This window comes from Notechis scutatus, chromosome 1 (assembly GCF_049901735.1).
Source record: "Notechis scutatus isolate UNSWTSFEM ecotype Mainland chromosome 1, rNotScu1.2, whole genome shotgun sequence".
Lineage (NCBI taxonomy): Eukaryota > Metazoa > Chordata > Lepidosauria > Squamata > Elapidae > Notechis > Notechis scutatus.
In genome coordinates this window covers 218,116,319-218,140,043 of record NC_142009.1, presented here as the reverse complement: position 1 = coordinate 218,140,043, position 23,725 = coordinate 218,116,319, and the positions used below count along the sequence as shown (strand labels likewise).

At 37.9% G+C, this 23,725-nt stretch overlaps 2 protein-coding genes across 34 annotated transcripts in view; one reads left to right on the top strand and one right to left on the bottom strand.

The window, feature by feature from the left end:
* CLASP1 (cytoplasmic linker associated protein 1) overlaps nt 1–6,013 on the bottom strand; it is a 231,758-nt gene extending 225,745 nt beyond the window's left edge. For 13 of the 33 annotated variants that reach the window (XM_087950251.1, XM_087950249.1, XM_087950248.1 and 10 more), the window contains exon 1: nt 5,273–5,510. The gene's annotated coding sequence lies outside the window, so the exon portion shown is untranslated. Of the gene's footprint in view, nt 1–5,272; nt 5,512–5,607 lie in introns of those variants that run through there. The other 20 variants (XM_087950270.1, XM_087950262.1, XM_087950263.1 and 17 more) reach the window with 6 other exon arrangements.
* Nucleotides 6,014–16,507: 10,494 nt separating this feature from the next.
* On the top strand, nt 16,508–23,458 carry TSN (translin). The gene is made up of 6 exons (XM_026665468.2): nt 16,508–17,053; nt 19,756–19,849; nt 20,673–20,769; nt 21,185–21,300; nt 21,413–21,492; nt 21,964–23,458. Exons 1-6 carry the CDS (start codon nt 16,988–16,990, stop codon nt 22,198–22,200), a joined length of 690 nt encoding a protein of 229 aa, XP_026521253.1. The 5' UTR covers nt 16,508–16,987; the 3' UTR covers nt 22,201–23,458.
* The last annotated feature ends 267 nt before the right edge of the window (nt 23,459–23,725 follow it).

Here is a 23,725-nt window from a genome sequence, read left to right as displayed (position 1 = left end):
GAAATACGGTATATTTTCTATTTAGCATTCTCCAAATCAAATACAGAACTGAAGCTACTATGCCAAATCAAACAGTTGATCCATTTCACTCAATAATTAAAACACTTGACAGCCTGTTTCCTAAATTTCAATAGGAGTTCTTCCCAGCAGCACTATATACTTTATGTCCACTATCAAGGTACAAATCCCTCCACCCATGCCTTAACTCTACTCCTTGCAGGGCCTACAACTATCAGGAACAATGTGTCTGAAACTAGCAAAAGTGAAAGTACAATACAGAATTATAACACAATCCTATTGATGATCCAGCTTACACAGGAAGAACTATAGATAAGGCAACCATGACTTTTTCCAAAAAAAGTCCAACATTTCAAGCAAGTAAGAAAAATATATATACATATATCTACTGAAGTCTAAACCTATTTTAAAATAATATGCTATCCAATCAACGTGTACTAGAGGACAAGGAATGCCTTAGGTCAGAGCTATCAAACTCCCGGCCCACGGGCCGGATGTGTCATGTGCTGGCCATGCCCACGTCTGGTTTAACAAAGGGAAAAAAAGTCCTGATAGATCACATGGCACTGCCACGACAACGTGAGTTTGTCACCCCTGCCTTAGGTTTCTTCAAGAATTCAGAGGCGGCTTCCTGAAAGGAAACTGTAACACAGATTTCAGACATTCTTGTATTCAGTAGGTTATTACAATCAAGATAACTTAATTTAGTCATGGCTAATCAGGCAACACTTAAATGTACAACTCTAAAGTATGGATCCATTCCATGCGTATATTTCTAAAACACAAAGGTGGGATATGTGCATAGGATGAAGATAATGAAGTGATTATTATATTAAAAAATCAAAACATTCATTTAAATAAAAGTATGTAACATCTATTATTTCAATAATAAATAAAAGTATACTTTCAAGCAATCAATCACTTAAAAAAGGTTTTCAAAAAGATATGGCAGCAGGATTTATGTCTCTCATTTTTGATAATGAGAAAAAAAATCTTCAAATATGTCAACATGTAAAATAACTTTTGTCATATATTACTGACAAAGTTACATGTGTAGGTGATTTTAATTTACTATTTATCTTTAAATACATTCTTGCTAATAATTTACTAGACTTAGAAGGCTATGCTCTTGATAGTCAACTAAGATATGAAATTCATCTTCACATAAATGCTGTTGAAAAAAAAAAAGAATCTCATCATTTTGAAATAACATGATTTAAGAAGACATGAAAAGTAAAAAATGACCATTTCAAAAAGTGACATGCTAAATATTATGATAAGCTATCTCATGCCTTTAGATTTTTAGACTAGATTTCCCAGAAGACTATACATATTCTATGATCAAGGATTATGAGAGTTATAATACAAATACTTGGAAGACGTCAACTTAAGAGATCATCAGAGATCCCTTGAAAATACAAATATTGTTGATGCAGAGATGTGTTATAATTGACCAACTGCAGATATGCTGCCTCATCATTGCACTGTTGTTCTTGGGAAGGATGAGTGAAAAACAACAGCAAAGGAATCATTTTATACCATACAGGAGAAGGAGGCAATGGTAAATGTAAGTTTTATCAAGAAAACTAGAGGCAAGATAAAATGATTGATGATATAGTGCCAGCCCCTTGGGTTGGATGTCACTCAATATGCAGCTATAGAGTTGAAGATCTTTCATAGTATCAATATGTTTATGATATGGCTGGATTCAATCCTTGGGAAATCTAATTATTAATACTGTCATGCAAGAAAAGAAAATCAGAAACTGCAAAAACAGAATTATATTGGGAACATGGTATATAAGAAAGATGAACAGGGTAAAGCCAGTGAAATATTAAATTAATGGATTATACATTGATATCTTAGGCATCAATGAATTGAAATGCTGGAATGGGACAATTTCAGTCAGAAAATCATATTGTTTAATACTTGGGATGTGAAAAACAATGAATGTGTTTCTTTCGTAGTCAGAAAAAAATGGCAAAGACAATGCAATCAATAACTGAATAAAATTAATTAGATTCCTGGGCAACTTTTCTGTATAATGGTTATCCAAATTTTGTGTCCCAACCACTGATGCAGAAGAAAGTTCAATCTGAAGTAGAGAGAACATGCAAGCAAGATGTATTGGTTATGGTTGCAAGCTGAGATTTCAAAATTGAAAATATTAAGAAATATGTACAGTAGTTGGACTGTATGCCTAAGAAACAGAAATGAAGGATGAGAATGATGAGAATCGCTGTCAATTTCTATCAATGATGACTGTTGCTAACAGTCTTCTGAAAATCAAAATAATGCCTATGTACATTGTTATCACACAGAAATCAAATACAACAAGGTAGAAAAGCTTACTTAAAGCATCAGAAACATGGTCAGATGGTGACTCTGGAACAGATCTATTCCTGTGCATGTTCCAAGTTAAAGAAGAAAGCCAATGGGTTTCCATCATATGATCTTGAGCATGTATCCACCATTTTCAAAGAGAATACTGAAATTCTATACAGTACAAACAACAAGAACCAAGATACTGTAGAACATTTCTCTAAGAAATACCAAAATTATAAAAAAATAAACATTTATAAGAACTGTAGTACCAGAAGGTGAAATTAGATCAACATTCTGGTTATTACCAAATTGGAAGTTTACAGAAATTGGAACATCTACAGAAATATGGCAAGCAACAGAATAATCAATAAATATGTTAACCTAATTATGTCAGCAAATCTGGAGAATTACACAGTAACGAAAGATTGGAAGAGGTCATCCTATATACAATATCAAAGAAATTAGATTTAAAACAATGTGCTAACTGTGATATCCTTAATTTCACCTAATAGGAAAATAGTACCTAGGATCATCTGATGCAGGTTACAGTTGTACATGCCAGATGTTTGAACTGGTTATAGAAAAGGTTGAAGAGCAAGAGGTATCAACAAGGATTTTAGAATGTTCTTAAGAAAATAGGAATCCCAAGATTATTCCATTTGTCTGCTTGCAAAATTTATACACAAAACAGGAAGTCATGATCCAGATGGAAAATAGCAAAACAGAGTGGTTCCAGATCAGCAAAGGATGTATTCTATTGATTTAATCTATATGCTAAGTATATATTGAAGTAGGCTGGATTTAAAGATGAGCATGTTTTTAAAATGGAGGAAGAAAAATCAATAACCTATGTTATGGCAATAATACTATTTTGACAAATGAAGATATTATAATGAAAGCCAAAGACCCAGTGAAAAGAATGGGACTATGCTTACATATAAAGACCAAACTAATGCCACAGATAGTCCAATCACCCTTAAGACTGAAAATGATCGTACAGAAGTCATAACTTCTTTTATGAGATTCTACAAACAATAGTGGAACCAATAATCAAGAAATCTACTGCAAACCGGCACTTATTAGGGTAACAATGAACAGATATTCAGATGTCATGGTGTCTATATATTTACAATGATTAGGATTGAGCAGGCATTGGTTTTCCATGTTACACTCTATGGAAGCAGAAATTCAACTCTGAAGATCCAGGATGGAAAGAATATTGATGCTTTCGAACTCTGATATTGGAGAAGATTCCAGAGAATACCATGGATAGCCAAGAAAGCAAATGAATCAAGAGGGAAAAAAACAATTAACCCATAACTCTCACTTAAGGCACAAAGCATCAAACTCAAATTATTGTATTTTGGATGTGAGAAGACCTCTTTTGAGAAATCTGGAATGCTGAGAAAGATAGAAGGAAAGAGATGGGAATGACAACCAAAAAAATGGACGCACTTGTTTGCAATGATGATAAATACACTACTGGGAGACGTGAAGGGCCAAGTTGGGAACAGATTATCCTTTATCTGTGTGTTCTCTAAACATCAACATTGATTTGATGGCACATAATCAACTTAGCACTTGGACACTTACTGCAAGATAAATTCACCATCTGGAAAGGGCAGATGAAATAATGAAACCACTGATGTTTAAGAGAAATGGTGCAAATCTAACAATGGTAAATTATTTAGGTGAACTCAAACTAAATTCTTTATACAGTATTCTTCCAGCATCTTAGTATATTCAAATGCTTAGTATATTCAAATTCAAAAGCACTACTCATAACCTCACACCATTTAAACGTCGGAGACCCAAGTGTAGTGACATAACTCCAAGAAATACTCTATACAAGCTTCATTTTGTACCCAGATAACAAATCCCAGTTAAGTGTGTACAGACCGATGCACAAAACAGGTCGTTTTAAAGAGACCGTTATAGAAACACGATAACACCTTTTAGAGAAAGGGAAACTGACATCAAAACCCCGAATGTTCAAATGTGTGTGTGTATATCTATCTATCTATCTATCTATCTATCTATCTATCTATCTATCTATCTATCTATCTATCTATCTATCTAATCTATCTATCTATCTATCTATCTATCTATCTATCTATACACACACACACAAACTTAAGGAAAGAGATCCGGCAGGAAGAATGAAATCATACAATTTATAGAGTTTTATAGGGCTGTGGCGTTAAAGTCAGAATCTCCGATATAAAGACATTTCTAATAGGGAGTGGCGGAGATAAAACAAAAAGCTGCACTTTTCCGGCAACGCAATGTAGATCGAAGAAGGAAAACCACACATCCTCGGTGGGCTCGCCCAACCCACTTTCCGCCGGCCTGGAGGAGAATATGCAGGGAGACCGAACGGGGTTTGCTTTGTTCTCGCATTTAAATCAGGAAAGGAGGATCGGCAGGAAAATCCCACCACCACGACCAGATCACTTTCCGAAAAGGGTTTTTCCTCCCGCTGCCCGCCCATTTTGTGTGTGTGTGTGTGTGTGTGTGTGTGTGTTTGTGCAGAAGCTTCCGATCTCTCTCCCCTCTCCCGCATTTGAAGCAAAAATAAATAATCAAACCGTGACCTTCGCCAGACGGAGGCCGGCCGACAAGAGCTGAGGATTGCCCGCACTTCTTGCTTGCCTGGCTCCACCGTACTCACCTAAACCAGCTCTCCCCCCTTCTCCTCCTCCTCCTCCTCCTCCTCTCTCTGCTTCATCAGACCCGCCAGCCTTGCACACCCGCACGTCCAAACAATGCACACCTCCTCACCCCCCCCCCCCATCTTCACTCTCTCTTCCCCCCCCGCCCGATCCAGCCGCCGATTCCACCTCCCCCAAGTCCTCCACCCACCCAATGCAGAAAGTCCATGCAACATGACATTGCAAGCGCCGGGGAAGGGAGGGGAGGGATCGACTACCTGGCTGGGGTGATAGTGGTGGCGGCGCTGCTAACACTGGAGGTGGGTGCAAAGGTATCTGGCGCCCTGCACGTCCTGGAAGAGACATTCAGACGGAACGGGAACAAACAGACGTATTTAATCCGCGCTGCTCCCGCCGCCGTTGCCTCTGCAATACATGGCTGATGCTTTTTCTCCGCCCCTGTAGTTGCCGAGAAAACTGCAGCTTGGGCTTGGTAAGAATGGAAGCGCTGCTACGCAGGCGCACTTCGCGTTTGGCTGGAAAGACGGACCGGACCGGTGACGGGCATGCGCAATAGGGCCAGGGTACCCCCCACCCCAAAAAAACCACTAACCTTCAAGTGAGCATGCGCTTCGTATTCCTGGCGCTTCTAATGACCATCATGCATGTGCTGGCCTGCCTTCGCTTAGTATGCTCGATCCTCGGGCTGTAAGGTCTCGGTTGCAAACTTCCCGCCGAGAGTTAGGTGGCAGCAGAGGTGCGGTTCCCCCCCGCCCCCGCTTCCCAATGGTCGTTTGGCCTTTTTTTTTTCCCCGTCAGGATTTCCTAGCCCGACGTCAAAGATAAAAGTGTTTTACGGAAGGCTAAAAGAGAAGGAGCGAACCTATCTACGGTGACGGAACCCGATCAGAATGATAAGGGAGGGGGGAATCCTGAAACGCGGCCGGAGCGATGATATCAGCGCGCGGAGTGCGCATGCGCTCATGAGGCGTGTGCTCTAATGGTGTATAGGCGCAACAAGGGCTGCTGCATACCTTCATCAGTACTCTTACGCTACTGGGGGGGGGGCAGTTTGCGTGAAGGCGGAAGGGTGCTTAGCGAATGGAGGTGAAGAGCGTGCTTGGAGTTTTCCTTCCGGGGTTAAGAGTTGTGGAAAAGGCACCCAAAGGAGGGCGGGGCGCGCTTTTATAGTATTCCGTATTGGAGATGATCGTCGCGTTCATTTTATAAACCGCCTAACGGTTTGAAATTCGACTTCTGGGCAAGGCTTGTTTTCAGCGTCAGACCCATTTTACCGGCACGGTCTTAAAAATATTAAGAGAAATTAAAAGAATTTTGTAGCATGCAACTACTTTTTTTTTTTTTTGCCCATCCATAAATTCCATAATCAAAAGGGTATTTTCGAATGCATACCAGAATAGAATAACAGAGTTGGAAGGGACCTTGGAGGTCTTCTAGTCCAACCCCCCCCACCACCACCACTTAAGCAGGAAACGCTATAGTATATAAGACAAATGGTTGTCCATCTCCTAAAAAAAACCTGTGCTGAAGTACCCACAACTTCCAGTGGCAAACTGATTAACTGTTCTTGCTGTCAGGAAATTTCTTCTTAGTTCTAGGTTGGATGAGAAAATGATTAAAAGAGAGAGCTTTTTAGGGGGGGGGAAACAACTAGATGCAGCAGAAAGATAATCGAAATAATTTTGCCACTGTACAAAAAAAAGAATATAAGTTACATTAAGGTTATACTATTTATGGAAAGTTTAGGTTAGCGAAACATGAAATTATAGAAACAAGTTTGAAAAGGATAAAAAAAGCACAATTTCCTTTATGAACTCTACCCAGACTCTTACATGACATGTATACTTCTATTTAGGATTTGTTTTTATGTCAAGAAAGTTCCTTCAAATGACTAAAATCAGACTTGCCATGTTACATAGTTCTGTAATGTTCATGTAACTTTCTTGATTAACATTAATTAGATTTTCCATCCGGCAAAAACTTTTGGGACATGGGATTTTATTACTAGGTTATATCAAAAGGAACAGGAGAATCTGACCTATCAAGAAAAGAAAATGCAGGATCTTCCAAAGGCTGTTGAATTCCAACTCCCTTCAGAGAGCCAGTTTGGTGTAGTGGTTCAGGTGAAAGCAGGAGAAGCCTCCCCTAGGCAAGAAAGCCAACTGGGTGAATGAGGTCAGTCAACCTGCAGAGAAGGTTGCAAAGCAGAAAGGACATTGGATTTGAGATTTTCAGGATTTCAATGCAGGGAGGGGAAATCCTGCACGCTGAAGGAATGGACTAGCAAAAACACTAGCAAATGCCAGCATTCTGTAAGGTTCAAAACATTGGGATTTACTAGCATTTCCCCCTCCATTAAATTAAACACTATTATAATGTTTGAACAATGCAAAAGAGTGGTTAAGTTGAGTAGAAAGAGAAGTTTGCAGAATTCATCCAAGCACTTCTAAATCCTGCCTTGATAATATCATTGCTCTAACTTAAGGTAGAGAATGTGATCTCCTTCGTAATTAATATAAAATTATTTTAGCACTGGTAAATAGGCCCATGTTCAGATGGTAGCTGGCTAGCTGAGAAGGTACAAATCAAAGGGAAGAGCATGTACATACCTCTACTCTCCAACACTGCTTCCTGATGAAATATCATCCATCTCCCTTTATCAATTGCTAAAGTTGGTCTGGAACTTTTCACACAAATAGCTTATATAAAGATGTTTCGTTTTCTCTATGGACACTATTTGCCTAAATTGTTTTCATATTTTTTCTCATTTTAAGTGGCATCTAATTTGACTTTCCAAAATGTAGTTACAACTATTATTTTTCTTTCTCTCTTTGCATCACTCTGGGAATTTCCATACAGCAACCAGTTTCACAAACCTATTCCCAAACACAGTCATTTTCAAATGTCCTTGCTCACTCTCCTTTAGGCAAAGTGCTCCCTTCAGCTGACCAGTGGAAGAGCATAAAAACCAGTAGCCATTTAGCATTCCATCACCTCTTCCTCCTTACCAGAGGAAGAAAGCTGATCACAATGAGAAGTAACTATAAAACCCTTCAGTATGAAACATCTCATGTCATCATGATACCTTTTTATCATAGCAATTTCTAGTTGCTAGGTGCAAGCAACTGATTATTGCATTGGGCAATACAGGAGTGGATTTCAGTTTACATTAATGACTAAGACTTGATTCTACAACAGATAGCAGTTGTATGACTATAATTCATTCCAATTCCCAAGACCTGGTAATTCCATTTTTTCAAATTCTTGAAGGAAAAATTTGAGGGGTTTATAATCTTCAGGGACAGAGAAAAGCTTTGCTGGCATGTCATTCTCTTAGATTAAATAACGACTGTTTCAATCAGCTGGATATACATTTGTGCTTAAAACAATAATATGACCAAAGACAAGTTTTTTTCCCCTCAGCTAAAAATTTTAGGTTACTAGTGAGGTAATGTTCCTGTGTCTTCAACTGCTTTGGAGAAATATTTAGGAAAGCTATTTTTTACACTGCCATGTAAGAAGATGCAAAGTTTTCCCTTATCAGCTTACAGTAGTGGAGCTATATAGAAGTCTTATCTTCTCCAAAAATTATAAAACAATATAGCTTCGTCTGTGGAGTCCTTTGTATATCGCTTGTTCCAAATACAACATTTGGACAGTTTGGTCTAAGTACATTTTTTTCAAGGACTTCATTTTATCCTGAGTTTTTATTATAGGACAGGTAGTCCCCAACTTACAACAATTCATTTCAGCTACTGTTCAAAGAACCATTACTGATAAAAGTGACTTATGACCCTTGTAGCATGCCTATGATCATGTGATCATAATTCACTCTTGGCAGCTGCTTCATATTTATGATGGTTGTGGTTTCCAGGGTCATGTGATCACCTTTTGCAACCTTCTAACAAAGTCAATGGAGAAGTCAGAATTACTTAACAACCATGTTACTAATTTAACAACTGTGGTGATTCACCTAACAATTATGGCAAGAAAGGTCATAAAATGGGGCCTAACAACTGTATTATGGTTGTAAGTCAAGAACTACTTTTAATAGGACTGAAAAATATAACCACTGTGAATTATGAGATAGCAAAATGTAGACATATAATTAATCTGTGTCTTTAAATATTTTTGTAGCTCAGACACCCACATAATTTATTTTCTTATGTTTAACCAACCTTTTTTCTTCTATGAAGTGTAAGGAAGGTTTCCAGTTTGCTGGAATTTTGCATTTAGCTCATACATGAATACCATTATTACAGTCACTTGACCAGAATCCAAAAGTGAATGAAACAAAGTAAGAGTTTGTGACTAAGTCACTGATATGATCAAAATTGTCTGCTTTCCCAGACAGTGAAACAGAACTTGCACTGTTCATAGAAATGGAATCAAACTGACCTTATAATAACAACTGTACATAAAACAAATTAGAATTGCCTAGTATTTTGTCAAACAGAGAATGATATAATATTCTTGCCCCATAAAAATAATCAGGCACCAACTCCCATCTAGCTCACTGGCTTCTTGTTCAAGTTCCATCCTTTTCAGTAGACTTCCCAATATTGTCCCACACCTGCATCCCATTCCTCAGGTTCAGGACCCATCTACCTATATCAAAAAGCAAAAGGTCTTATTGACTGTATTCATACAAAACAAGTCACAATTGGCTTAGCTTGTTGGATGAACACAACACTTCTGTTTTTTATATTTACAATTTAGTGCAGTATTTCCCAACCTTAGCCATTTTTAAATGGTGTGGCTGGGTTATCCTAAGAATTGAAATCCACACATCTTAAAATGGCTAAGGTTGGGAAACGCTAGTTTAGTGGATTGCATAAATGTACTGTAGAATCTAGACAAGTACAGCTCATTCAACAATGTGATTAACAACAATGAAGCCAGCTATTATCTCCTGTCAGCAGCTAACTAGATTTAAAAACTCCCCGGCTTCAGGCAAGTCTTTAAATAGAAAGTGGAAGCTGTTTTACAAGCTCCATGTATTTATGGGAGGGGAGGAATGGATGGGAAGGAATAATGCTTCTGTCACCAATCTGATTCTTCCCTAAAAAAAAAAAAAGCCTTCTTGTTGCATCAGGAATAGCTTCAAGCGATTCCTTTAGAAACTATCCTGCTCTGCCAATGAATAGGAATGTGAGGAGTGTGGCTTAATTTACACATGATCAGTTTTAGGTATTTAACCATAATTAAATAAATAAGACATAATTGAGAGGGTTCATAACCCTGCTAAAGCCAAGACCAAGCAATCTATTTACAACTTGACATAACCTGCGAATCCAGTATGTTGCCTTGCCAAGTTCATTATTGTGATTTCCCTGCTTATTTAGGGTGTACCTGGTGTTCTTTGGCCTTCAACATGCTTACTTACCTGAACCTTTGGACCCAAAGAGATTTCCCATCACTGTTTTTCAAAAATGTCCAGAGTTTTAACAGTTTGAAACTTCCCTATATTATACCTAAGATTACCAAGGTGTGTGTGCTTGTTTTTTGTCTAATTGAATTGGTTAAATTTTATTTCCTGCCCTACATCACTATGCCAAGAAAATATTATATATGGGGTGTCTGCCTATCAGGTATTCTTACAAGTTCATAATATGCTAATAAAGTTGGAGGATCCAAACTGGTAATAATGGGGGAGGAGTCATTATCTATTCAATTTCTACCTACGTGCCATATACTGTATCTGTTAAGAACACTAAAGCTTTCATAAGATTGGTGACCTTATCTAGATATATTTCTTCATCATTCACCCAGTCTTAACAATTGTACTACTTATATCTATTCTAAAAGTGTGGGGTTTTTTGGAAAGAAGTAAATCCTGACGAATGTAGTTTTTGTCAGTTAGGACTTTGTACACCTTTTAGTTCAATGATCAGAATCATCAACATGCACTCTCCCTGTCAGAAGCGGAAGAACAAATGACGCTATATCCTATCCATTTGCTATGGAAACTATGTTTGGTTAAGTATCAGCTTTTACTCATGTGCTTAGCCGGCAAGATCTATGTATTTATAACCTCGGCACTTCTAAAGACTAAAACAGCAAAACAATTTCTTTCCAAGCCTTGAAGTTTATTTCAAAATCTGGTTTGAGCAATGATTAATCTATTAATTATTGTTGTTTTTAGAATGGACAGAAGAATGCAGTATTTCCAGACAAATATGTGCCCAGTTAGATTAATATTCTACATTAGATACAACAAAGAGTGATTAAGCAAAGCAAGAAAACCAATGTCAATGCTTAAGCAACCCAGTTCTGTATCAGCACCTTGGCATTATGAAAAAAGGAGATGACTTGAGAATAGATCAGGGATTAGGAACCTGTGGCCTTTATGTTTACTTATTTATACAATGTAAAACAAAACAACTGTATAGTCACCTATCTTAAAACCAATTCTGGACAGTTTACAATTAATAAAACAATACATATAATCATAAAACAATTCACATTCCTAAAAAATAGAAAAATCTGGTACCACAACACTCTTTCCTGTTGGAAACCCGCATTCTCATTTCACTTCACCCTGACTTCATTCTATTGCAGTCTGTGGGGACGAATATACTCAAGAAGGATAAAAAGATGAGGACCTGAAAAGACACACTTCCAAGAATGCCCAAGATGCCAGAGTTTAAGAGAAGGGATTTGGAGCGTGGATATGGTTGAATTGCAAGTACCAGTTTCTTGTGACCCTTTATTTCCTTGGCTATTGAAAATGCAGTTCAGTGGTAATGTATCTGGAAGGCCACCTTAAATTACTGTCCTGATGAAAGTGGAATACTCACATTAGCGGCTTTTGAAATATTAAATGCCTTCTCTGTTGTTGCTTCTGTTCAGTGGACAAGTATTGCACCAAAAATCCAAATGGTCCTCACCCTGTTGGACTTTTGCAGGGCTTTGAAAACTTGGATGTTCCACAGGGATCTGGGCCAGGAGGTTAAGTAAGCACCACTGTCAAATTGCATTGAATTGAAGACAAGTGTTTTTTTGATCCCAGGCATGTTATTGTTTTTGTGTATTGTTTTTATGAATGTTATTGAATTATTTAATCTCTCTACGCTGCCCAGTCACTTTTATGAGGTGTATGGATATTCAAAGGCTGGATTCGGAAATGATGTTTTAGAGCTGACAGGCTCCATTCATATCCAAAGGGATCTAGAAGAAGTGGGGAAAGAATAAGTAGGTGGTGAATCATTTTCACCATTTTCCCTTTTCCGTATAGCCCCTTAGAATACCACCCGAGGCACAACACTCTGATACAGCACTCTAATAAAGATTTTGGCTTGCAAAGGGAGAGAAATAGACAGAAAACAGTACTTTCTTTCTTCTCCAGCAAGCATCTTGTGAGTGCAGTTCAACTTTAGATTAAGCCATTATCAGAAGCTTGGCAAAATCCCGACACATAGGGCTCATTATTCATTATTAACTGTTTTCATAAAGGACCATCTACAATGCAATTATAAACTACATTTCACATCATAGAATGTGTTATTACACTGAGAAAAGGCAAAGATTTTGATGGTAAAGATTTGCTCGTGCAAAATGTGCTACAAATGAAATACTGTATATATACTGGTATAAAATAAATGAAATATTGGTGGAAAATGAAGTCTCACTTTAAGCAAATGAAATTTGCTGCCCCCTGGTGTATCAACATGTTAAAGAATGGGGACTAGTTTACCCTCCTAAAAATCTGCACACTTTGTTTAGATTAGTACATTTTATAACTGTATATAGAAAAAATATCTGGGAGGGGGAGAGGGAGATATCAGTCTCCAAACTGGCTCTCACAGTATTCATTATATTACTGAATATAATGTAACTAATTTATATTTGCATCTTCAGTTTCTTCTTCACATCAGTTACATATCCCCTACCGCTTTTATAAATTTCCCAAACATAATCCTTTTACTCATACTTTCTCAGGCATATTGATGTGATTGCTTTTTAAAAGGGCTTTAACAGAAGTCCTGCAGATGGTAAAAAGTACTGAAAATTTTTCCATTGTACAAATGGATCATCTACAAATGAATGTATAGGTGAAAGGATTTCTCATGTCTGATTATGCAAATGCATTTGGCATTCTGTGTTTGTGAGATGAAATAAAATTTGATAAGTACAGTGTATCAGCTGTAAATCAGATAAAAAGATTAGATACACATTGCCCCATCTAAGCTAAAATGCTGCAATGATCACAACAGACATCAAAACAAACTAGTATGTCACATGCAAGCAAATCTGATTACTTACAGGTAATGCTAAAACATTTACACAGATTCCCTAATGCTACTCATTACAAAACTAATAGTAATAGTGTGGGTGACTTTAAGGATGCATTGTCATCATTGTTGGTTGTGAAGTAAGAACACCTAAATGTTCAACTGGATGTGGATGAAATTTCCTGTTGGCCATGTACACTGGGAAGTCTGAACTGTGGCCTGTATCAAAAGCTAGGGATATTTACCATTAAAAGACTCCCAAAAATAAACAATAATGAATTGCCAAGTGGGATAATGGTGGGCAAATCATGATGCAATTGTCAGTGATTAAGAGATCTTGGAATCATGCTTGATAAAAATGTCTGTCATTTAAAAAAGACAGTGAAAAACTTCCTGTGTTCATTTACATAAACTATTTCTGATCTCCACACTTCAGTAATTATTGTGGAGCTGGAAAAGAGCAAGCAAAGAACAGCTCCTATATAAGGAAAAATTATGCAATAGAGATATACCAACCATATACAATAATAATGTTTTTAACATTTTTATAGTTCCTCATAGTATGAGGGAGGGTTTTAAAATAAAACTAATTGAAAAAGCTAGGAGGCATCCCTGACTTCCCACATATCTTTTAAAACAAAAACAATAATTAATATTTATTCAAGATATAAAAAGAGGAACTCCATCATTTTCCTCAGTGAACATACCCTGGATTTATAGCTAGACTCTCTTATGAAATAAATCTATTATATAACTCTGTTTTTAATATTATGCAAAGTTCACCAAATTCTGAATGTCAACAGGATGTTGAAATCTGATTATGTACATTTCTGAAAAAAAGCAGGGATATGCAATTCAGTGCTTTCTAGATATTTGGCGAGTCTTCTACATCTTTGATCTTGAATCAAGCTAAATAAGCCAAATCTGCACTATATTTGTAATATAAAATTATAGTTTATTAAACCTAATACACTGAAAGTTAGATTATTTGATTTGCAGACTGTATATTTTTAAATGTTTGTGTGATTTAGTTGTTTTATTTATCGTGTTTATTTTAGGCTATCTTGTTTAATCATTTACATTCCTATATCATCATTTTCAGTTTTAGTATCAAAAGGATGTACAATTTTACACTTGGATCTTATTAGTTTTGTAATTTTGTATTAGTAGTCCCTATAATTTTATTAATCTCATATTCTTTATCTTGAAATCAGTGTTGTAATGGAATTTTATATATGAGAAAAACAAAGATTGATAATGATAGCTTTGAACTTCAACTCTAATCAGCCCTCGCCCAAAGTCAATGGATTATGAAAATTGCAAAACAAACTCAAAGATTAAAGTATATTTTCTTTCCAAACTTTATTTATTCTTAATCATTACCAAGAATCAGAACTCTGGAAAAGACTCTCCTTAGTGACTAATTTTTAATGGCTATTTTACTAAGATCGACTCAAGATTCCCTTAAGTCTCAGCTGTGTTAGAAAGTACAGATAGTCCTCGACTTACAACAGTTAAATTTAGTGACCATTTAAAGTTACAACAGCACTGAAAAAAGTGACTCATGACCATTTTTCACACTTATGTCCAGTGCAACATCCCCATGGTCATGTGATTAAGATTCGGATGCTTGACAACAGACACACATTTATGACAGTTGCAATGTCCCAGGGTCACGTGATCACCTTTTGTAAACTTCTGTCAGGCAAAGTCAATGGGGAAGCCAGATTCACTTAACAATCATGTTACTAATTTACCTAGTGATTCACTTAACAACATTGGCAAGAAAAGTTGTAAAATGAAGCAAAACTCACTTAACAAATGTCTCAACTTAGCAAAACAGAGTTGGGGTTGTAAGTGGAGGACACAGGCTTGTTCCAAAATAGGGAATAATAAAGAATAATAAAGGAATTATTATAATAAAGTGCCAGCAAAACTTCCTCATCCTGGAGGTTCGCCCAAGGCAAGTGCAAAGCTCAAGGGGGGATGATGGGCTTTCTGGTAGCTCTATTGCCACTCCCTTTTCAAAAACTATAACTGAAGCTGAAAAATAAATAAATCCAGAAGACGATAATGTTGGAAGAAAAGTCTGGCCCGGCTCCAAGCCGGGTGAAAGGTGCTGGAAATAAAATGGAAGCTGATTGGAGAGGACTTTGTTTTATGGATGAGCAGAACCATCCACAGTTCTGGGTCAGCTGACCAAATGAATGGGTGGATGGATCTTTATAGGTTTCTGTGACTTTGAAGTTTGAACTGTTCTGGGGATTGTGCATATAACAGATAATCAGAGTTGGAAGGGACCTTGTAGGTCACCTAGTCCAACCCCCCCCTGCCCTAAGTGGGAGACCCTACTACACCATTTCTGACAGATAGCAGTCCAATCTCTTCTTGAAAGTCTCAACTGATGGCGCTCCCACAACTTCCGAGGGCAACTTCTGTTCCATTGGTTGATTGTTCTCACTGTCAGAAAAGTTTCTCCTTATTTCCAGGTTAAATCTCTCCTTGTTCAGTTTCCATCCATTATTCCTTGTCTGGCCTACAGACGCTTTAGAAAATACCTCGACCCCTTCCTCCCTGTGAAGGGGCTTTTGTGTCTTTTGCTATTTCAATGGTGGTGAGTTAACCCTCTTATGTCCTAAAAGTTCTTAGAATTTGGGGGTGGAGGGTGCAAATTCTTAATCCCATCAACTGGAACTGAAGGTGTTTTGTTTGTGAATAGTTTGGCCCAGTTTTTCCTAATGGGCACAAAATATCCATCTCTAAAAGACTTCAGGCATCTGCTTGGGGCTGTTTTACTATGCAGGAAACGGGTTGCTTTCTGCTTTGAAGAACCTGTTTCTCCATTCCTCCTTTGTGGAAATATAATATTCAGCCTCTTAATGTTCCCCAAAACATTTCATTTTTCGTGGGGAGGGGTTCCCGCAACGAGACGGCAGCTAAGGCAGCTGCAATCTTCTCCTGCGAATCTTTTTGCCACTCCGACATGGTGATCCACTCGCCACTCCGGGTGCTGCGAACCGGAGGGAGCGGGAGTCGAAACCCACCATGTCGTCCGCCCTGCTTTTGCGCATTTCTCACAACCGACGCGCTCAGCCCGGGCCGACCTTGAAGCGAAACGCTCCGTTCACCAGTCAAGGAAGCCGCTGGGCAGCCCGGCTTTCGTTTCCATGCCAACCACGCGAGGGAGCGTCTCATGTCTTAACACCCCCCCCCCCCAAACACAGGAGAGCAAATCGCGCCGAAACCGAGAAAGGTCCCCCACTCTATGGCCGCCGCTGGGCCGAGCGCACAGGAAACCACGCCACAGAAAGCCTATCTCAGCCATTGTAACTTCACGGGCCTGCCGCTCTGGGGTATTTTCTCTCTGGTTGGAGCCAAAACTGAGGAGAGGAAGCGAGCGACGATCTTCGGGCTGGGGTTTTCCTTTCTCGGAGGGCTGTCTTGCGCGTTGCCCGGACAGCGCGGAAGATTTCTGCCAAGGGGGGAGGACAACCAATCAATGAGAAAAGCGAGCCAGCCCTATCAGGTTAACAGCAGCAACAGCAAAAACAACAACAACAACAACCTACATCCTTCATGCCGCAGTCTTTTTAAGGAGGCAGCCAGGAGAACGGGCTCAAGCGACGGCGGCCGAGAAGGACCCTTTTTCTGCGCTGAACGTGACGGGGAGCTCGTGGCTGCCCGTCGATTTTGCGCACGGTTCCAAGAGGCGCGAATCTTCGTCCCGGTGCTCGAGCCATGTCCGTCAGCGAGATGTTCATCGGCTTGCAGGGGGTGCTCACCGCCGACCAGGATATCCGCGAGGTAAGAGCGGGGAGGGGGAGGGGGAAGGGGCCCTAGGGCGCCCCCTCCTCGGCACCGGGACTGTAACTCCTAGGATTCCCGGCCGCGGCTGGGAATTTTGGGAATTGTAGTCCTTACTCGTCCAGAGAGGGGGCGGATGTAAGGTGGATAATGGGTAATACTCGGTGAAAGGATAAAGGGAAAACCTTTTGTTGCTCTTCCTGCACGCACACGCACCTACCAACCCCATACTTACCTACCAACATTATCTTGGTTTGCATGAATTTGCTCCGCAGTGAATAATCATGGTCTAAACCAGTATTTCCTAAACTCTGGTCCGAGGGCCTTTTTGGGGGTCCCCCAAGTACATCCCAGGAATCTACAAAATCAAAATGATTTGCCAAATGTTGAAGTAAATTTGCAAAAATTTAAAATAATTACATTCCAAAACAAAACAATACAATTTTTCGTGAAAATATTTATGTTCCTTAGGTTTAATATTGTTTTTTACATGATGCAACAAAAATATTCTGCAAATGCATCAATTTCAGTTTTCAATATAGTAAATATTGATAGGGCCCTCGATAATTTTTAAAAGTGGGAAGGGGTCCTAAGAGCAAAAAAAAAAAGATAGCAGTTGTAACACTGGTCTAAAACATGGCTGTATTTATATTACTGTCTTGACTTATGACCATAATGTATGTTACATTACCTTGACTTATGACTATAATTGAGCCCAGTTGTAAGTTGTGATTGTAGGTTGAGGTATCATGTGATTAGGCCTGCTTTTATGACACTTTTGCAGCAATCCTTAAGTGAATCTATTTGCCAAAAACCAGCAAAAAAAGAAATCACAGTCATATGGATACTGCAAATGGCCATAAAGGTGAGCTGGTTACCAAGCATCCAAAATACAATCACATGACCTAGGAAGTGACAGCTGTCATAACTTCAAAAATGGATTATAAGTAGTTCTGGGGAAGTCCCTTGTAACTTTGAATGGACTTTGTTACCAGTCATGAATCAAAGACTACTTATCAAAGGAAGGGAAGGCAGAAGAGAAGCAGATATTTTAATTAAGAAGAAAATCTGGTATATTCTGCACCTGTTATTCAGGTTAACTATTAACAATAAGGGTCTTGGTTGCCTTCTTCTCATTTTAGGTTTTTGTTTCTCTCTCTCAAGGAAAGTGATGATGTAACTAATATAACTCATCTTCAGGTCACTCTACTTGGAAATTTTAATCAATCATTTGCAGATAATGAATTATAAATGTTTCTGATCCCTTTGGAAGGTTCCCAGTTTCATTAGCTCAATCATTCTAAAAGCATTATGGCTTTGCTCCTTCCTGTCAGCTCCATATAATATTTGTATTTGTATTATAAGACAAATGTGCTGTTAAGAGATTCCAAATTACTCTAGTTTGCAGTTAAATAGGAAATTGCACCTAATATTTTGAAGCTGATCTGCACAGAACAACATTTGACTCAAATAACTGCAGCCCCAAATTTCTGTGATAATATATGTTACACCCGCTTGAGGTGCGTGGAGGCCGAAAATGGGGCACACGGAGGCGGCAATAGACAATGGTGATCCCTTCCACCTGCAACAGCTGATTGGTGGTATTGGGAGGCTGATCCAGTCACCAATCAGCTGCTCTTGCTAACCAGGCTGTGCTGAAGCTGACCAGGCTGTTTGCTGCAAGGAGCCAAATTGCTGGGAGGCAGAGGCAGATTTCCCCCCCCCCTTGTTTTCCTCCCCAAAAGCTAGGTACGTCTTATGGTCTGGAGCATCTTATAATGCAAAAAATATGGTACATAGGCATCTTAAACTTATGCAAATAGCAAAAATAAGGAACCTCAATAATGAAGGTAGAAAATAGTATTGTCATGTTGGTTGATGGAATAGATAGATTGTATCCTATTACTGGAGTCCTCACTTACCAACTGCTTCATTTAGCAACTGTTTGAAGTTACATCAATAAAAATAGCTTTGCAACTAATTCACACATTTATGACTGTCACACCATCCTGCAGTCACATAATTGCTGTTCAGGCATTTTTCAACCAGCATGCATTTAGGATCATCACAGCATCGCGTGATTGCCATTTATGTACGTCGCAAGTAGCATGCAACAGAGTTAAATGGAGAACACAGAAGTAAAATTGTAAGCCACAATGTCATATTTTGCTTAACAACTAAATGGAAAGTGAGATTGTAAGCCCATTGCAGTGATGTAATTTTCTGCTTAGTGGTTGGATGGAGTTGCTGGTCACTAAGCGAGGACTACCTGAGAATTGGATCTTCAAAATGTATTAGGCCTCTAAAAATATGTAAATCCTTTTCTTGTTGGAATAAGAAAATCAGATCATTTCTTAATAGCTTTTGAAGGCACCCAGAATTGGGGGGGGGGGGGCAGGAGGGGGAAACTTAGTTGTCTAAATTCCCATATGGTTATGAAGATGAATACTTTCATTTTTCTGTTAGCTGAGGTGTTTTTATAACATGATTATACATATAAGCCAAAATGTAACTTATGTATGTACTAGTTTGGAAATCCCAAATCTAAGAGTTTGTGTTGTATCTTCAAAGTGATTGGATTGCTTATGGTAAACCAGATTTGGCCATAACATTAGAAAAAAAGACAAAATCATATTAGTCTTGTGTGACAATGTCTTTGTTTTTAACAATCCTACTCATATATATTTTTTAATCAAATACAGGAGATTAGGAAAGTTGTTCAAGCTCTGGAGCAAACTGCTCGGGAAATTTTGACTGTGCTTCAAGGAGTCCACCAGGGTTCTGGATTTCAAGACAGTAAGTCCAGCTTTGTGTGTTTTATTCAGTATATCACACTGTTGGGAAACAATGGAAATGTTTTGATCCTACAAAAGCAATTGCTACCAGATAATATATTTTCTTACTCAAAATGGCTTTGCATTTGTTTGTCAGAAATATGGGGACCTATAAAAAGTAATCCAGCTTACGTATTTAGCCAGTCAATAATTACTTTTTTTTAGAAGAGAGTTTAATACCTGATACATCATTTGAATGGTGTGGTAGCAAAATGTTTCTTAAACCTTGAAAAATTAGGACAACAATGGGCAGGCTGCATTTGGTTCCCATTCCTTTCTTGTAGTGTCCCGAATTGTGCAGCTGAATTTCAATGGCCAATCCCCGAAAAACAAAAGTTTGATTTTTTTCATGATCATTTTTGACAGAAAATCTTTTCAAGGCATGTAAAAGTTCTTTTAGAATAAATATACCAATGTGCATATGAACACAAAGCACATACATCTTAAAAGCTCCTTCCTCAGAAATCCTACTCAGCCACTTTGGTGTGTCAGTGTCTGCCTGCTGTGGTCCTTAGCCACTAAAAAGAGACAGAAAGAAAAAGAGAGAGATAGGCTGCCTGTTGCAGGTTTATTTTTCCAACTTAAAGCATAAAAGAGCTAGGTCAAAATTATAGTCATCACAAATTTGTTTCATTTATTTGGGAATAGCTAAAGTTTTAATTTGGATCAATTTCTTTTAATTCTGAATTTGTTTTTTGTTTTTTTCACAGTTCATAAGTTTATGCTTGAAGCCACAACAATTTCAATACCTTTTTTTTTAACTTGCTGTTTTCTTTTAATTTCAGTACCAAAGAAATGTCAGAAGGCTCGAGAACACTTTAATACTGTTAAAATACATCTGGCTTCTCTGAAAACAAAGTTTCCTGCGGATCAATATTACAGGTTAGTGAATTCCTCCCTTCCCTCAGTACAATTTGACATAATACATTTCAAAAGGAAAAAAAAACGATCTGATAAAAGATAGAATTATTGTTAGAGGGAGCTAATTCTAAACTATTTGCTGTATTAATTAGTGGGGGTGGTTCTATTAAATAGTAAATGACTTGTACATTTGAGAAATTGTTGGGTGGGTGGTTATAGATAACAAGAATAATTTGGCATTCTGGAGCTAATCACTATTATACAGTCTTAACTTGTTGCATCACAAAGTGTGTTGACCTTCAATAGAAGAGCAAGATGCACATATATTTTCCTATTGATGTTTGGTTATACAACCATTGGAACGTAAGCATGACCCTGGTATCATTAAAAATGCTCATAAAATGCCTATATTTCAATCAGGTGTTTTTTCATACAGATTTCATGAACACTGGAGGTTTGTGCTCCAACGACTGGTGTTCTTAGCTGCATTTGTTGTCTATCTGGAAACAGAAACCTTGGTGACACGGGAAGCTGTTACTGAAATTCTTGGAAGTAAGTTAATAAGGCTTGGAGGAAGGCTTGACATGGCACTAGGAATCTTATGTGTGTCTAAAATTGTTTGCCTAATTATTTTTGAATTCATGTATATACTTTTTCTTTTCAGTTGAAGCTGATAGAGAAAAAGGCTTTCATCTGGACATTGAGGATTATCTTTCTGGAGTATTGACTCTTGCAAGTGAGCTGGTATGTAGAATATTGAATAGCTATATTGCTCATCTAATTGAATAGAAGGAAATAGCAAGTTAATGCTTGCATAAAGTTAGTTGGTTTTTTCTGACCGGGTATTCTCGTTGGAGTTGGTTAAAAAAATTGGGGAAGTGTAAAATCTCAGTTTACTTGGAGGACAGCAAGTGAAGAAGGTATACCTAATAGCATTATTTATTTCCTTGTTGGCTGATTAATGTTGCTTATTAGCCTTTCCTATTGTCTCATTGGCAAGATTTTAATTAGTAAAGTTTTTAGATAAAAGGCTTTTGATACTGAGTATTCATTCTAAAGGTACATCTCCCAACCTAGGTACTTTCGAAACATTTGGATTTCATGTTCATGCTTTCAGAAAATAATCAGATTGTATTTGTATCCTATTAACATAGAGGTATTATAATGGAACCCCAGTGAGGTGTAAAAGGCTTCATTCTGTGTTTTATTTAATAGTCTAGGTTAGCCGTGAACAGTGTGACATCTGGGGACTATTCTCGGCCCCTTCGCATCTCTGTTTTCATCAATGAGTTGGATTCAGGATTCCGCCTGCTCAATTTGAAAAATGATTCCCTGAGGAAACGCTACGATGGCCTCAAGTATGATGTCAAGAAAATAGAAGAGGTGGTTTACGACTTGTCAATCAGAGGACTCAGCAAAACAGCAACCGGAGGTGCTGGTGAGGAGAAATAGAAAAGGCTTCATTGAACTGCATTCATTATTACCTCAGTAATGTGGCCAATGAAAGAGAAGCTTTAACTGAGCTCTCTAGCAGTAATGTAGAAGAACCACAAGCTACAAACTATGTTTTTCCCCATCTGAACACTTAGTATACATCTGACTTGAAAACCTTCTAAACTGTTCTGTAAATCCCCCATCTAGTGGACTGTGTTTGCAGTATATGTTAACTATGTTACAAACTGTATTTGTGAATTATGACCTTTATCGTTTAATAGTCCTGCAGTCCCAAACATAGTAATCAGTTGCTACTGTATCTTAGTATCAGGCTGAGCTAATTCTTTCTGGACCTCTCCATAATTCACATTTAGCACAACGAATGCTCATTTTAAAAGGAGCATTTGTGTAAATATGTTTATCATTAGAATGAAATTAGAATGTTTCATTTTCTATTGTTGTTAGGTTGTGAGATTTCAGATGTAATGTCGATTCAATAAGTAAACGTAGGAATTTATTTCTAAATCATTATATAGTAGAGAGTCTGTATTCTGAAGTAAGCAGATTCTTAAACATTGGGAAGAACTGAACCATTCCTAGTTCATTTATATGCATATCCTTAGTCTATATCCAGTTTTTTTTTAAAATTGAGAACATGAACATGTGTTTGTGGTTTAGTGAAGGGCAAAGGCGAATATGCAATTAACTTGCTTGGAATCTGAACTTGAGTCAGATAGTTAGTGGTCCATTCAATTTAAAATAAGGTTCTAAGTAGATCTTTAGCAAATAGGGTGGAGAAAAATGTCAGCTAAATCCTAATTATGCTTTCCTGAATGCAGGTTGTTTTCATTCAACTCATTTCCAGCAAACATACATAAGATCACAACCTTAAAATAGTAAGATGATGCAGATGTTAAGCAAACTGACTTTATATGGCCACATTGTTTCCTCTCCTATGATAATAGTTGATTGTGATCTTCCCTGTCATTCAGGCATAAACTGCATACTGTTTCTAAAATGTATAATGACATGTTTCTGTTTGATCATTTTGCATATACAATGTTTTATCCCATTCTTTTTCCATTGTTCGTGGGGTTTGTTTTTTTGAGAAAGATTACCCAAAGAATAAAAAACATGTACTTTATGATAATTCATATAAGCATCCTTGTTAATAAAGTTTTTCCTTGTTCTGGTTGTATTTTTTAAATGTTCAATGGGAAGCGAATACTTCCTTTGTTAAAGTTGTTAAATAAAAATAGACATTTTTTTAAACATGGCATGTGCTTGTAAGTCTGTGATTTACACTTCAAGATAATGCCTGTAAAAGTCAAGGGTTTGATAATTTGTTTAGTTAGAATTAGGAGTCTGCTAATAATCCTAAATTCAGGATTCTGTATGTCATTAATCACCCCTTCAGTTAGGTTAATAAATTTGCTAGAAAAGGTGCTCCTTGATTTTTACTATCTAATACAGCTCTCCCCAAATAAAGCTACATTAGAACAGGGGTCCCCAACCGCCGGTCCGCGGACCGGTATTGGGCCGC